Source organism: Aptenodytes patagonicus, chromosome 12 (assembly GCF_965638725.1).
Source record: "Aptenodytes patagonicus chromosome 12, bAptPat1.pri.cur, whole genome shotgun sequence".
Classification (NCBI taxonomy): domain Eukaryota; kingdom Metazoa; phylum Chordata; class Aves; order Sphenisciformes; family Spheniscidae; genus Aptenodytes; species Aptenodytes patagonicus.
The window spans coordinates 19,659,797-19,675,648 of record NC_134960.1 but is presented as its reverse complement, the minus strand read 5'-3'; the positions used below and the strand labels follow the sequence as shown (position 1 = coordinate 19,675,648).

The 15,852-nt window shown below is 40.0% G+C and overlaps 1 protein-coding gene across 1 annotated transcript; it reads right to left on the bottom strand.

The window, feature by feature from the left end:
- Positions 1–6,069: 6,069 nt before the first annotated feature.
- On the bottom strand, positions 6,070–15,312 carry LOC143166161 (kazal-type serine protease inhibitor domain-containing protein 1-like). Its single transcript, XM_076350305.1, has 4 exons — positions 14,592–15,312; positions 8,783–8,943; positions 7,412–7,556; positions 6,070–6,426 (listed from the first exon to the last, which is right to left on the bottom strand). Exons 1-4 carry the CDS (start codon positions 15,046–15,048, stop codon positions 6,296–6,298), a joined length of 894 nt encoding a protein of 297 aa, XP_076206420.1. The 5' UTR covers positions 15,049–15,312; the 3' UTR covers positions 6,070–6,295.
- Positions 15,313–15,852: the final 540 nt, after the last annotated feature.

Here is a 15,852-nt window from a genome sequence, read left to right as displayed (position 1 = left end):
CCGGCCCCGCCTGGACCAGGGCCAAGGGCCGCCTCGCGCGGGAGGCGCCATTTTGTCCGTGTGGCCCCCCACGCAGGCCGTGGTCCTGTGGCAAGTGGCTGTTCGCGGGCTTTGCTTCCTCCCTGGTGCCAGCAGCCCAGCAGAGGAATCTTTCCTGACTGAAAAGGCCATGATTTTCAGTAGTTACTGCATTTAAGTGCCGCTGTAAATCTATATTCGGCTTTGCACAATGCAGATTAAGACACAGCTTCCAAATAGTTTACTCTCGGATTGTGACATCACCAGCAAAAGGAAAGTTTTCCTCAGTGAACGTGGGAGTTTCAGGCCACACAGTCCGTGAGAGATTATAAGAGTATTCCCATTTTACAGCCATTCACAAGTTGCATGGATGTAATTCAATGTGGCATTAATTTCCTACATTTATAAATCAATAGTCAATACACATGGGCCAAGCCATCATGATGCTGCTTTATCTGTGCTTCTTAAAAGATCTAAACCAAAGCCTGTGGTGCTGAGGCAGTTTTCGGACCAGGGCAGCAGCCGGGAGTTTCATTCTGCTTTGGAGAGTGATGGAAGGTTGCTGAGAGTGGAAAAACCCAAGAATGCTGCTTTAATCCAGAAGGCCAAAGAGATGGTGCTCAGGTGGTTACAGCTGCGTCCAAGGGGACAGATTGCTCAGTTATCCCAGAAAGGGGGGAATCCCCCTCTACAGGTGCCTATAAAGGATTGAAGAAATTGCATTTAGGGAATAGAGCTGTCTCAGTTTCCAGTTGGATGAGATGAAGCCTATTTTTGCTAACCACTGGTACAGGTAACAGGTGGAGTCTGCGACAGCGAATACTGGTAAATTAACAGACATATTTTACTTCTTAAGTTCAAGTACTGCAAAGACAGGGTCTGATCGAAGACATTCTTTTTATAGAGTTAAAGGAATAATTCAGGGTTAGTGAGGAAAACACACCATGTAAATCAGAGACAGAGGAAGGTCAATATGGAGATTATCCAAGTTATGGACATAAAATGACTTGAACAATGTCTACAAGTATCTAAATGGGAAAAACCTGTTTTAATGTAGCCAGCTTCTTCACTTCAGAGGTAAAGGTGTAATTGATTCTAACCACAAATTCAGAACAGAAATAAGCAATGCTGGCAGTCGTCCGCTGGAATAACTTGCACCGAAGGATGGTGCATTCCCTGGCACTAGATCGAGAGTGGTCATTTTCCTAAAAGGTGACACTGTAGGTACGTGAGCTGGCGTCTTGGGCAGAAATTGGTGAGGTTGTATATGGCGTGGGTTACAGAGCCTGTCACAGACTGCGTGCACATACAACTTTGCATCATAGGCAATCAGAGAGCAACAAGCTTTTGTCACTAATGAAGAAATCTAAGAAAGGCCAAAGCAAGAGAAGCATCTCTGTATTCCTTGTCCTGCTAAAGCTGAGCAGTGGTACTGTACAGCATGGAGCAAAACAGCCCAGGGTAAAACTCAGCAACGTGTATTCGTTTAGGCTTCATGAGACACTTCTGGAGTCAGTGGCATGGGGAGGAAGGAGGATCAAGTAACAATAAATAAAGTGTGATGGAGGGGAGGCAGCGAGGACTGCTGCTATAGCCAGCTGACAGCATTTATGAATATTGCACCCAAAAAGCTTGAAATTTTTGTTGCGCACAGTGCTGTTTGATGTTTTAACACAGTAGGAAGAATTTTTGCCTTGACCTCCCCTACTCTGAACACCACGGTGATCAAAAGTCCATGTCATTTTTATGCTGGTTAAGACATGATACAGGGCCTGAGCAGTTGGTATAAAATTATTCATGTTTCCCTGCTGCTCCATCACCCACATTGCAAAAATTCCCATGTGAAGCCTGGTAGCCCCAAAGAAGATGCCCGAACTGGTAGAATTCCTCTGGAAATGGAAGCTGCTTTAGACCTGGAATGAAAAAACGAATTGGGTATATTCCTAACTGGATTCACCTTCTAGCAGCGGTGTCAAGAAACAGTTATGACAATCTAATTGGGGCAGGAAGAATAATGTCTTTGTACATGAACTATCACAGTTGAATGATGATACCATCACTGAACCATATGCTTTTGTACAAAATACCTTCATTAACTATTGGAGAATGAAGAAAAATAAAAACTGGAAAATGGTTTTAAATGGCGTTTCGTGTTCTCTTGCCCTCACAACTGACCCTGGTGGCTGGCACTTCCGAAAGTGAAATGGATCGTTCCTGAAAAACTGGCTCGGATTACCCAGTCCTCTAATGACTGCCTCGGTCCTGGCGTATGCCTTAACCCAATTTTTCATCCTTTACCCTGTGAAGAAATAGAATCATTTATCTATAGCCATAGTCTAAAAGAAAGAAAAAGTCACAAAAAATACCAGGAGCAGAATAAAAGGGCTGGTGATACACACAGAAGAAAGGGAACAGAAGGATTTAAAAGGAGAGCAGAGGGAGAGATTAAAACAGGAATTCCCAGGACTGAGGAATAGGGAATGAAATTGTGACTTGGGGGTGAGAAAAGTCAGCCATAAATCATAATGCAGAAAATTTGGGAGGCTTTCTGATGCAATACAATTACAAACTGTCCAAAGAGCCAGAAGCAGCTTGCCAATACGGGTCAAAAAGGTAAGAGGAAGCTCTTGCATATGCTTCAAAGACCTTGACCCTGTGAGCAGAGCATCAGCTCTAGCAATGACTATGAATCCTGCCCCAGGTGACGGGCCGTTGCCTACGCTGTGCCGCTAAGCTATGCAAAGACATGCAGAAATGAGGTTAATAAGTTAAATAGTTCAAGAGCTGAGCGTAATCTATGGACAGCACATGTAGCTAAGTGTGAGCAAGAGCTTGTGGCTTCTGCAGCAGTGAGCCAGTTTCCAGCTTGTCTGGCGCGCGAGTGTTTCTTCTCAGCCAGAAACACCCATTCCCCTCCGGCCTGGGTCTGCTTTCTGTGTCGACAGATGAGCACGGACAGAAGTTGAGCAGAAGTTGAGACCAGAAAGCTTGTACCACGAGGTAGGCAGGGAGCACTTGCTCAGCTGTGTGCTCAGCTGTACAGTGCAGCCATGTGACTATTTGTACCTTATTTAATCATCAGTTGAATCATTTTAATCTCTGAGACACAGGCAATTGCATTTCTATATCCAATTTCTGTCAACTATAGCCTGATTATTTTAAGGGGGGAAAAAAATTGGTCTGGCTACAGAATTAATGGATTCCTAGACTAATACCTGACAAAACTCCTGAGATTTAACACAGCAAGTAAGTGTTAGATTGTGAAACTACCCCAGACTATGTCAGAGTCCTAGCCCAAAGGACAAAGCTGCATTAAGGAGTGTAATTTCTTTAGGAACTTTTATACAATTCCTTATCTTTATGTGGGAGGAGGAAATGACACAGTGAAGATGCTTGTGTGACAGGCATCGACTGGAGGAAGTTGTGCCATGAAATTCGGAGTTGCTTCTATGGAAGATGATAACAACAAAATTCTTGCTGTGTTCAGAGGAAGCTGAATTAAAGAAGGGTTTTAGGTCTGCCTCACAAGATACAGTACTGACACCTCCCTGCAGTATTAATATACAGTTTCCAGCTCAAGTCTGTCTCATTTTCTGCTAGGTGGAATAAAACCAACTTCCTGAATTTGCTGTTACTTTGGATTATGTGAATAGATCTGTTGCTACAGGCAATGCATTCACAATTAGATCCATTCATTTGCCACGCTGCTTAGAGAGGGCTGAATCTTCTCCATGTTTTTTTTTATTTAATTGTAAGTGACTTGATTAAAGCATATAAACAAAACCAGCCATTTCTGTCCCCCCCAAAAAAGAACTAGCAAATGTTCAGGGTATCGGTGTTCCTTCTTTTTTTGCATCACATCGGGATTTTTCCTAAAATGCAGTTTTCTTACTGAAAGGAACGGCTGATAATTTACAACAAATTATTAAATATATTAAAAAAAAATACATACAGAGACAAATGCAATATTTTTAATTTAGAACCCTTTGTTCTGGGAAGGTTAGCTTTTTTGAAATAGACATAGTCCATCAGGCCAAACACTCGCAAGCTGGTATTTGGTATGATTCTGCTACACATTTTCCATTCAAACATTCTTTTCTTTTTGTTTTTCATTTTACATTAACAACAGGAAAAGGCCCTGAAGAATTCTGATTTATTTCTATGGCTAATGATTTCACGATTATTTTCTGTGCCATGTACTAGTCTATGCCAGTATATATTGCCACAATTTAGTGATTGGTTTAGTAATCTAATTCATTCATTTGCAATGCAGATCACAACTGATCTTGCATATATGCCTGCAGATTAAATAGTTCCATAAAAAATACCCACTTAAAAAAAAAAATCAGTGATTTCTACCAGACAATTTTATGTTCAAGTTAATATATAGTGGATAAGCAAAAAAAGTTATTAGACATATCACTAAGAAGACCAGGAAGAACCCATAACAACAAAATCAGTAGTTAAATATGAAGCCATTTCATACTCCTAATTAAAACTAATTAATCTTTTCAATGCCACAATGGCATGCTTTCTGCTCATAAGTTGACAATACTCTAGGAAGTCTGAAACAAAATAAATTATTCTTTGCTTGTTTGCTACCTGGACAAAGATCAATAATACCTCTGGGCAAACACAGTCTATATATATAGCCAATCTCTTAATGTAATTCAAATTGAAAGGAAAAATCTGCCTAATGGCAAAAAAGCACAAAACAGCACATTAAAGGAGGAATTTGTGATGCACTATATATACATTAAAAAAATCTACGCAGTATGTGTATGCATACAGTAAGATTGCCCTTAAAGCTTCCTTAACACCATTAATTTAACTCGGAATTACTTCAGTGTGTGCAGTAATCACTACATGTTTTTGTGCATTGGATAAAGAAGACTGCAAATACTGAGTCTTTACATGCAGATGCCTGAACTTTGGCTTCCTTAGTCATTAACGTCGTTCAGTAATTTACTGCAATTCATCTGTCCTCAGCCAATGGGAACCAATAAGTGTAACTGCCTCCCAAAAGTGGTTTTCATAGTTTAGTATCTTCCATCACCCATTAATTCAGAGCCAGCCTTCATGTAATTAGTTAACAAAAGCAATTGGAGAAATTTTTCAGGGTGATCACTTTACACTTTGAAGCCTTGTGTTTTTGAATTGCATTTCATTTGCTGTCTGGTTCATGCTGATCAAGAAGTGGTTGAGACAATTTGAAAAATGTGCATGTGTTCTGGTGGTTTTCAGAAGAAAACGATGCCTGCTTTTCTGTCTGCCATTTCCAGAAGGGTGGCAATGCTGAACGCACTTTAGCTGGACATAGTATAGATGGGTCAGATATAGGAGCAAGTCTTGGACAGTCCAAGACAAAGGACAAATACTGGCTCTGTTGTGCAGATCTCTGTGTGTTTGAAGGGCATGCACTGAGCTACAGAACAGCTGCCTTCTTTAAACTGCAGTAATTCTCACCAACCACGATGCTGTTCAGAGTAAAAATAATGATCCCAAATCTTGAACCGTTGCCTAGGCTGGTGGGAAGAAGCCGACAGTTAGGATTAGCGCAAGAACTGTTACAAAAAGAAGTCAAAAGGTGAGCTCATCTGTTTGAATCCACAAGAAATCTTTCCTGGGTATTTCTGAGTATTGCTAGTAAAACAGCAATACTTACTTACTTGCTTTAGACTGTGATTGCTTCATGTATCTATTAAAAGTAAACAAAATAACCCCCCCAAAGACAGATAATTCGCCCTTGATGAGACTAACCATGGAAAATTTCAAATGAGAAGGAAAATCTTGCTGAAACTTATGAGAAAACAGGAACTGAGGAGATTAAAGACTGTTTTGCAACCTTCATACTTAGGCTTGTTGCCATGTGAACAATCTCTTGAAATTTCTTCGTACATTATAGAAAAAAGGAAATTGATACAAGGTAAAAATTTTGTTTAACTATGGACATTTTTGCTAGACAAATTAGAATGTTTGAAAGAAATTATAATTTACATTTTAAAAATTAATATAAAATGCGATCCCTTCAGTATACTTAGTAGACAGGTGCATGTTTAAGAATTTTATTTAACAGTCTAAATGTATGGTTTTACAACTGTTCTTATTTCTGGTAAGTAGCATGATACAATTCAGCCAGAGTTGAATTTCAGGAAGGTGGATACACAAGTGAATGTGTTATCAGAGGAGCCATTTACAGCACAGAGACTACTAGTAAATGTAACAGAGTGTGAAAGGTATTGGACAACAAAAGTATAAAAATCATTATTCAGTTGTTTCAATTTTCATAGTCCCCAGATTCATATTCTTCCTCATCTTCATCATCAGAATGGTCATAATAGTCCCCATATTCAATGCTGTAGCTTGCACTTCGACTGCCAGCAGTAAATGCAAATTCAGGAGATGAGCCTGCAAGACGTAATTGAATCCAGATTAAATTAGTTGTAGATAGGAACAAAGAGGAAAGTATGGGTTTGGATCTGTACGGCAAGGCCAGTGTTTCTGAATCCTTGTTAAGTCATCTATTAAAAGGAGAGGGTTTTTGTCTGATGACTTGACCTCGTACCATCAAAGCTCATGGTATATGAGCAAATTTCTGTATCATTCACATTTTAAGATGTTGAAAATACATTTAATTCCCAATACTAGTAAACTATGAGTTCAGTCCTCTGTGGATCCTATGCACCTGATAATATGACCAGCACCAATAAAGCTTTGAAAACCACTTGCTGAAACAAGGTCAGTGACAAACTAGACAGTGACAAACTCCCCTAGACCAGGAGGCAAATACAAGACAATGCGTCTTTATCCTGCGTTTGCCAGGAAACCCAGTTCTCCCCAGAGGAAGAAGGATGTTATTCTGCAGGACTGGGCCCAATGCAAAACAATAGTAAAGCTATTTCTTAGATCTTTCCAAACACTCTCATTACGGGGCAACAACTGTTTCCTTCCTAACTTTTTGAAAAATAAACAGATAAGCAGAACTGCCATGCTTCAAAGACTCCCTCAGCTACAGCAGCTGTTGTTCTGGGTGCAGAGCTCCTGCTAACATCAAAGGACTTCTGTAGGATAAAGATAGTGCAATAATACATCTCGGCTGTGTGGCTATAATCCACAGCTTTCTGTTTTCGGGAAGCTGGTATAATATGCAGTAAAATATTACAATATTAACGTATTTTTTTTCCAGAATTCATAAGCACTTCCGACTGTTAAATACCTAGGACTGAAACTCCTGTTAGGGGATAAAGTAAAAGAAAAGCACGCAGAAAAGTTAAAATAAGGACATCTTTAGGTAATTTCTTATGTCCTTCATTTGCATGCTGACAAACCCGCCCTTTGCAGCCTGCTTGTATGCATTTTTATATTCTTCACATCTAAATAAAAAAAAAAATACCATCAATGACTTTCAATCTTGCAGAGGCGTATGTTGCACCATACTTATTTTTGGTATGGCAGATGTAAACGCCTTCATCTGATTTTTTGAGGCCTTGAATCTGCAGCCAGCCTGTCACACCATACTTCTGAGGCCCACCTCTTGCCTTTGAGAAGAGAAAGAGATGAAATTAAGTAGCTAGGAGACACCATGATATTTCTCAAAATAGTTGTGGCTGGATTAAACATCGTTCCAATCTTTGCTTTTTGTTTATTGCCATCATGCTTTGATTCTCTTTGATTCTGCTGCCTTATATTTTAACACCCTATTGTCTCTGTGCCTCCGAGTTCATGCTTTCCCTGCTCTGCTCTACTCTTTAAACCTCGCTGCCCTTCACAGTGCTCTGATTCCTGGTCCTTTTGATGCTTCTGCTTCCCAGCACTCCTCTTGTCTCTTGTCCCAGCACCACTTCTCACCACCTGTTCTCAAGCTCATAAATTTCTTCAGGATGAGAGTGGCAGGTGGGTCTGGGTGAGTTCAGGGCCAAGGGGCCCAGCCACACTGGCACTCAGCATCCAGGTTTTAAGGGATTGGCATGAGATACCATGAGCTTTCACACTTTTGTGACAGTTGATTTCAACTTACTCCAGCTAAAGCCTCTTAAAGGGGTGAGCTTTCTTTTCCAAACAAACAGCACAATACTGTTAACAAATGTTAACAGGAATGCTGTTATGCTGACTCTATTAATGAAATAGGTTAACAGGGTTCAGTTTAGCCTCTGAGGTGACCAGCATTTGGATGTTGCTTCTCGCACCATTTTTTCTGAGCAACTTCAATTTCACTAATCATCCCACTTGTGTTTATGCTGTCTCTGGAAACGTTTCTAAATTACTTACACTCTTAGTACTTCAGTACTCTTAGTACTTTAATTAGCTTTTTCTGTGCTTTTTCTGTCTACCTTTTTGTTCAGGTTGTGCCCCATGGCCATTGGATTTTCTCACTTTTGGGTTGTGTATCAAGAAAGCTAGATTTTCCATGCATTTCCCTGCATAGTCTGTGTTCATATTCTTTGTCCATTGGAGAAGGCATGCGGATGCAAATGCTCCCTTTTATATGTTCATTTAGTTTTTCCAGAATCATACCTACATAAGGAGAATCTTCCATCTTTTCTTTCCCTGAAGCGGGCTGGATGGTACCCTGCCTGTTATTTCTTCTGCTTGGACTGCCAAAGCAATGATCCTTTCACTGACTGAAATCAGAATTCTTTACGTAGTCAGAGGGCCCCTATTGGAAATCTTTTTATTGCAACAGTATTGTATCTTGTAGGAGGAATTCACTGATTAATCCCCCTACTCATCCCAAACCGTATGACGTGGAAAACTCAGGTTTTACCTGTACTGAGATGTGGGCGTCATCTCCTGGCAGAAACATTTTATTCCCCTTTTTTTTCCATTCCAGGTGTGGCACAGGATAGGCTGACACCTCACAGCCAAAAATGACGTCATTGCCTGTGAAATTCTGGACGTCCTGAGGTGGCACAGAAATAACAGGAGCTGCAAAGAACCAACAGAATGGTGCTTTAGGAGACAGTGAGCAAAAGACAATGCAAACACAAAAGCATATAACTGTAATTCCTATTTTACATGATAAAATCAGTTTGCCTTTTGCCATCTCACACATTATGAAGGCCACATGATTCCAAGCAGCTTTTAAAGTTCAGGACACCTTGTGTCCCATTAGAGGGTGAACAGGCTTTTTAAAAACACTTATTTCAAGGACCCGTCTGTCCTTCCTCTTGCACATGGTCGTGAAACTTAAGCTGAAATTAAAAGTTTGCGTCTCATGAGCTGTCATCGTGGGCTAGACTCAAGGCCCACCAGTCTAGCAGCCAGTACTCGACTAGACCTTCAGAGGAAAGTACAAGAAATTCTGTAGCAGACAATCACAGAGTAACTTGATGGTACATGATAGTTCTTCTTAATTTCTGTTTCATTTTGGTTAGCTTAAAAGCTAAAATACTGAGATTGCTAGCTTGTCAAAATTTGTTTTCTGAGTACATCAATGCCTTGAACTTCCTAAAATCTCGTCCGCCTCTGTTACCCATGGAACTCAGTGCAGCAACTTACAGAATAACAGCATTAATATGTTTCACATTTATCCTCAATTGCTATCAATGTCGTCTGATGTTCTTGTTATGAAACAAGTAATAAAAGTGATTGAAATCCAATTATTTTTATAAGGTTTTATGTTATGTTTATTATAATTATTAGATTTCCACTTACTTGTTTTCTATTGTTCTCTTACCCTCATCCCCCTCCACTGTTTATTTATTGCTTCTGAATTATCCTCTCCCACTTTTTCCCAAAGAAAAAGCTGATGTTAACCACGAGAGGGAGCCAGTCCAGGGATTTGAAGACACTGAAAAAATAAACTATCACCTGATGCATTCATACATGATTTAAATACATATCTCTCTATAACCATGTATGAACATACTAAATGTTAACAGGAGATGATGATATTCAGCAGCAGAGAGCAAAATAACATATTTACTGTTATCACAGCTTTCCTATTTTGGAGATCTCCGCTTTTTTTCCAGATCTATTTGTCCTCAGCAAGAAATGTTTTTCCTTCTAAAGTCTGTTTTCTTTCTATTTCCATACCAGTGTTTAAAAATGAATGCATTTTCTGGGCCATTAGACTTGTATTTAATTATTGCTTTTATTTTTGTGCAGGTCCCAGATGCTTGGAAATAGAAACTTACAGTAAATAATTAATATATTTTTGCTTGCACTATTTGAATCAATATATAGGTACAGCATTTATGCTTCAGCATTTGAAATTGTAACAGCCTGTTCCAGGTTTTCAAGCAAAGTTTCTAATACATTTGTCAGTTTTTCAGGATTGCTATCTGTGCAGAAAATATGAAATGCATACTGACTAAAATTAATTGCAAACAAATTATACAGCAAAGTATCAATTTCCCCATTTATGAATGCCTCATTGAACAATCCTGGTACTCTTCAAAAGTAAGATTTTCAAACTAGGATACTGAAACCCTTAAATGCTTGTTCTTTCATGAGACCTGTACATTCAGAATCTGTATATTATTTAAAAAATCTTGTATTCAAATCAGCATTAACTGAATATCTTGGATGAGAAATTTTTTGCCTATGAACTTATCACATAGGGTCTGATGTTAAAACATACTTGAAATATTAAAGCTCAGTGCAACCACACTCCTTTTAATGATCCATCCACTGTAGTTAAGCTTAAAGTGTAAAAAAGAAACCAAATGTCTACGTTGACTCACATGAGTTCTTTAAATTATTCCTGTACAAAGACAGCATGAAAAACTTTTTAAATAGGCAGATGTTGACTGGTGAGTACTTTTGTTCTGGTGCTAACACAGGTGTCCTATGGATACACTGACAACACTGAAGTATTGCCAAGAACTGAGTCCTGCTTATGTGACTGTCCACAACCGGGGCTCAGCCATGCGAGGCTGAGGGCTCCAGCTTTGCCACGCCGTGTAAACACATCCTTAGCCTCGAGGACATAAGGGTCTGAATTACAAATCTACATTATAGCTGTTCACGTATGAGAAGTTTGTCTAGCACTGTCTACCATACACCAAGATGAATTCCACACTGGAAATACCCCTTCCTCCATTAACTAAGGAGAATCCAGATGATTGCTCAGATGGAAATGTCTGGATACGGTCTGAGTCCCACCCAGCTGAGTACTTTTACAGAGGTAGTTAAGGCTTTGCCAGACCAGGGCTGACCAGGACTGGCACCATGTGAGATCACACTCATAGCAAGTAGAAAGAACCACAGTTTTGTCTAACCAAACTGCCTTTTCTGAATCTGAACACACAATAAATACTTGCATTATCTACTCAAACTTGAAGTGCCTTCAGAAATAAAATAATACGCGTCTCACAACACCATTTTGCTGTATTTTACAGAAGAAAATTGAAGTAATGATGTAACATTTTAACAGAAATTTACAAACTTCATTTCTGAGTGTTTCAGATTTTGTGTTCAGCCAAATTCTCCCATGCCTATCTGTGTGTACTTTTTTTGCATAACTGTGTCTTTGGAAGCAGATCTTTACTGTTACGCTAACCTGTCATTTTGATTCCTGGAGTAGATAATTTTTTTCTTGATAGCTATAGAAAGCATTCTGCTGGCTCAATGTCTGGAGGTGAATGCGCAGTAGTTGCTCCTTTCCTTTTACAGTCCCAGTCATTAATTATCCTCGTGTGTTACAGAAGACATAAACTAGAAGCCAGGAAAAGTCAAAATACTGCTTCACCTTTCACAATCAACATTAACCCAATATCACTCCAGACTAATGAATTAGATACAGGATTTTTTGTCCCCCTTAGCTCCTATTAATTTTTGCTAACCTGTGTCTGATTTGATAAAAATGGCAGAAAATTTTGTGGATTGTTTATTTGTTTTTTACTCCAAAATTTACATTTAAAATAAATTATGTGACAGAGCTAAATATACAGAGAATCACTGCTAGATTGTTCTGTTACTTTGTGAAATCATCAGCAAGAGAGGTTTGAATGTGAATGGGGATGGATTAAGTGTGGAGAATCTGTATATAATCAATGTACCTAGTAACCTTGGTAAATTATTAGATAAACTGATCAAAACTAGCTGTCAGGAAAAGAAGGGCTTTTTCAGTGTTTCTTTAGGGAGCTAGGCCTTTTTCTTCCCCTTTTTCTGGTGACAGACGAAAGATAAAAGGCTATACTCTTCTGATGAAAGGAGTTTATTGTTATTTATTTATTCATTGGTTGCTGTATACAATTAATCCATTTGGCATCAATAGGAAACAGCAGATGCTTTGAAGGAGAAATAACAAAACAAAGTACTTTGAGTTGAGTGAAGGTTGTATTTATAGCTTGGTACCAAAACCCCACAGTGTTCAGTGTTTGTTTCTCATGCAAATTGGAGTCAGCAGAAAGCAAGTGCCGCAGCAAGGTTGCTACTCTTAGAGCCAAATTCCCTGTTGCCTTTTGTCATCAGCTGCAGCCATGAAAATCCAGTCTAAATCACGGTGCACTTTCACATGCCCACTGTGTGGCTTCAGATAGCTGTTGCGGCAAAGAGGGGGCTTACTGGTAGACTCTTAAGGGGGACCGAGGCACGGTGCCCCCATGGTAGCACCTCTGTGCCCTGCTGCTTGCTGAAAGGCCCAGGCTCCTTCCAGGGTCTAAAACACAATCTGCAAACCCAGCTGCTTAGAGAGGTTGAGGAGAGGGGCACTTGTGCTCCCCCTCCCCGGCAAGCCCAGCACCCACCTCAGGCTCAAGTGCTCTGCTGCAGCTGGGCTCATACGCCAGCTGGGCACTTTCCTCTGCAAGAGCCAAGGAGACAGGCCCCCATTTTTCTTAACTAAACTCTGCACAGCACTGACATGGCTATGAACTTTCCTCCAGGCTTCTGTGCAATTCAGTAAGCTGAGCGATCCTAGGAAATTTCTCTGCATTCCTGGAGAGAGGGTCCAGCCTTTCCGGGGACCCAGGGAAGCAGTGGGAAAGCGCTGGGGGTGATGCCTGCATGCAGAGCAGCCGAGCTCATTCCTCCTGCTTGATGAGCGGCGTTATGCGCCTCAGGGGTGACTGCAAGGCCTGGTGGATGACAACACCAGCAATTAAAAGTGATAGTACTTCCAAATTAAAGCTTTTTGAATGTGGCCAGTTCTGTTTAATTAATTAGAGCAGCTAATTGCTTTAAGCCTGTATGCCTGAACAGCTGCCTCAGCTGCAAAGTTAACATCAGTTGCTACTTGAGTGGCACTTCTAACTGAAATCTTCCTGAAGGGGTTATGCCGCAAGAACTAGTGCTATTTTAATCCCAAACAAGAACACCTACCCAAGGGCTAACAGGCTTTCAATCATACCATGGACTGGTACATATTGAGCTTTCTGAATGCCTCTTTACTGACAAGCCTCATTTCCCAGCTTAATACCCTAATGGCAAATAAGGGATTCTTTAATGGATGTTTCTCTTGCAACTGGAGAAAGAGGAAAGAAGTCTGGTATTAGCTGTTCATCACTGTTCCTTTTAAGTATTCAATATCCAGTGTTCATTCAATATAAAAGCACAGCATACAGTCTAAATTGGAGGCAACAAATTGCTAGCAAGGAGTGGGTAAAATGTACCCGAGTTACTCTCATATGTGGACCTTTGCCAGAGATGCAATTTTGGATTCCCAGAACTGTGACCCATTTGGGACCCAGAGACCTCTTCGACTTAGTTCATGTGAGAAAATATTTCATTAACTTTAACAACAAAAAAAAAAATTCTCGTTCAGAAAACAAAAGCCTGTTCATTTTTTCCTTTTCATTTTATATTCATGTGACTGAGGTGAAAGGTGCCCAGGAATAAAGACTTGTCATAATGTGAAGAATGCGAACAGCATATGAGCAGGAGGCAGGATTCTCCCGTACAACCCGGCTAAGAATCCTTCCACTAACAATCATTGCAGAGAACTGTTCATGCACTGTAATGTTTTTAGGGAAATTATTTCAGTTTGATTTTGTTCTAATTTTAGATTTCCATTTCATGGGTTACCTCGGTTTTATGATGATTCTGAAATTTGATTATCTTGGACTTTTTTGTGAAAAGAACAGACCTGTTAATTAAGCCCTATCTTCTTCAATTGCCTCTACTTCACTGATTACCATATATACACACAGGTGGATACATGCATGCATACACACATATATACATACATATAGATGTGTGTGTGTGTGTATACATGAATGAGATCTGCCTTGCTATCACCACTTTAATATCAAGTCAGTCTTCAAATAATACTTGTCCAGTCCTCCCAGACTATCCTATCTGTTTACCCACTCCCAACTACACATACAATTTTTGTAGAAAATACCTCATACTCTGCTTATTCAGAGCAGAGCTAGTCTGTAGATCTATGGCTTATTAGCCATCATGTGATTTAAATCCACTAGTCTTATATAGAGGCTTATAACATACAAGATTTAAGTACCAGCTGCTAAACCACATGTTTAACACAAAGTAGTATTATAACAAAATAATGATAATTATAACAACAATGCAGTATTAGTTCAATAAAGTTAGACTAGAGCACCTAGTAACACATCTAAAAATAAGAATCAGATCTTTTTTCAGTTTGAAAGTGCCTCTGTACATATTACCTGATTCACATGGTCCTTTATGTTTCATGCTGATATTTCTTTTCGTAGCATAAGCCTTGTTGAATTGACAGATGTTCTCGTAGGTTTTCCCTTCAGGTCCGCAGATGCTCTCCTGAGACTTGCACACACACTGGGGTTCAGGGACTTCCCCAAACCTTGCTTCATCAGCATCCAGCCTGCACTCAAGGTTGTCCCCACATTGCCCGTAAAAATGATTGCCCTGGTCCAAGTCGCAGATCTGACCTTCCACGTTTCCACATTCAGGACAGCAGCCGCAACGGTCCAATACAGTCCCGGCTGGACAGTCTTTAGGCTCAGAGCAAAGTGCCAAATCACATTTTCCACAACTACCTCCTTCCCTTAACAGCCTCCACCAACCTTGGTGGTACAAGGCAGGGAAACTCTGAGAAACCTGCACCAGTACTACCAGCACTGCTGTAACCATCGGGTGCTTCATCTTGAGAATGTAACGAACAAGCAGAAAAGGTCCTTGGAGTAAAGCCAGGGGCGGGGGAGAAAGGAGTGAGCTAGTGAGAGAAAAACATCACAATCCTTTTCTTGTTTTAGAATATAAATTCTACTGCAAACATAGGCTTTAAGAAGAAATTAGCATCAGATTCCTAATCTGGAACTGATAATAAAAATGCGTACAAACCCACCAGCTTTTCTCTAATGCAATTTGGAATGCGAGTATTGCTTGCACAGAAACCAAACTGCCCCTTCTGACAGCTGAGTTGAAGCTCTCTGAAAAGCTGTTTGCTCAGTGTCTCCTTGAGCCAAATTTGCAAAGCGTTGCTCAACTGAAACAACATTATATTGCAGCTATTGTAGAAAGGGGAACAGGGTAAATTAATGTAAAATGAAGAAATTAACTGCTATGAGTTTTATCCCCCCCCCCATTAGTTGAAAAAAGACAGTCACAAAAAGATAAATGTGGGTACAAAGTAGCACCCAAGATACCAGTACCCTAGAGCTGAGCCAGTGCTCTAGAGACTGGAGCAAGGTTTAACACCAAATTTTGTCCATTGATGATCACAGCTAGGGGGTTCTGAATTAACAATTTACTTACAGGCTCTTTACAAGCAAGGGACAATCCAAGACAGCTGGAATTGATTTTGAACTCTTGGATTTAAGATGAGAGGTGCCTAGACCCATTAAAGAACCCATTGTTCTCTGTACATTTAGCTTCTTTTCAGTGTTTATGGGTGTCTGTGGTTTGCAACCCAAAATAATGTGGTCCACGTTTGGCTCTAAGAACAAA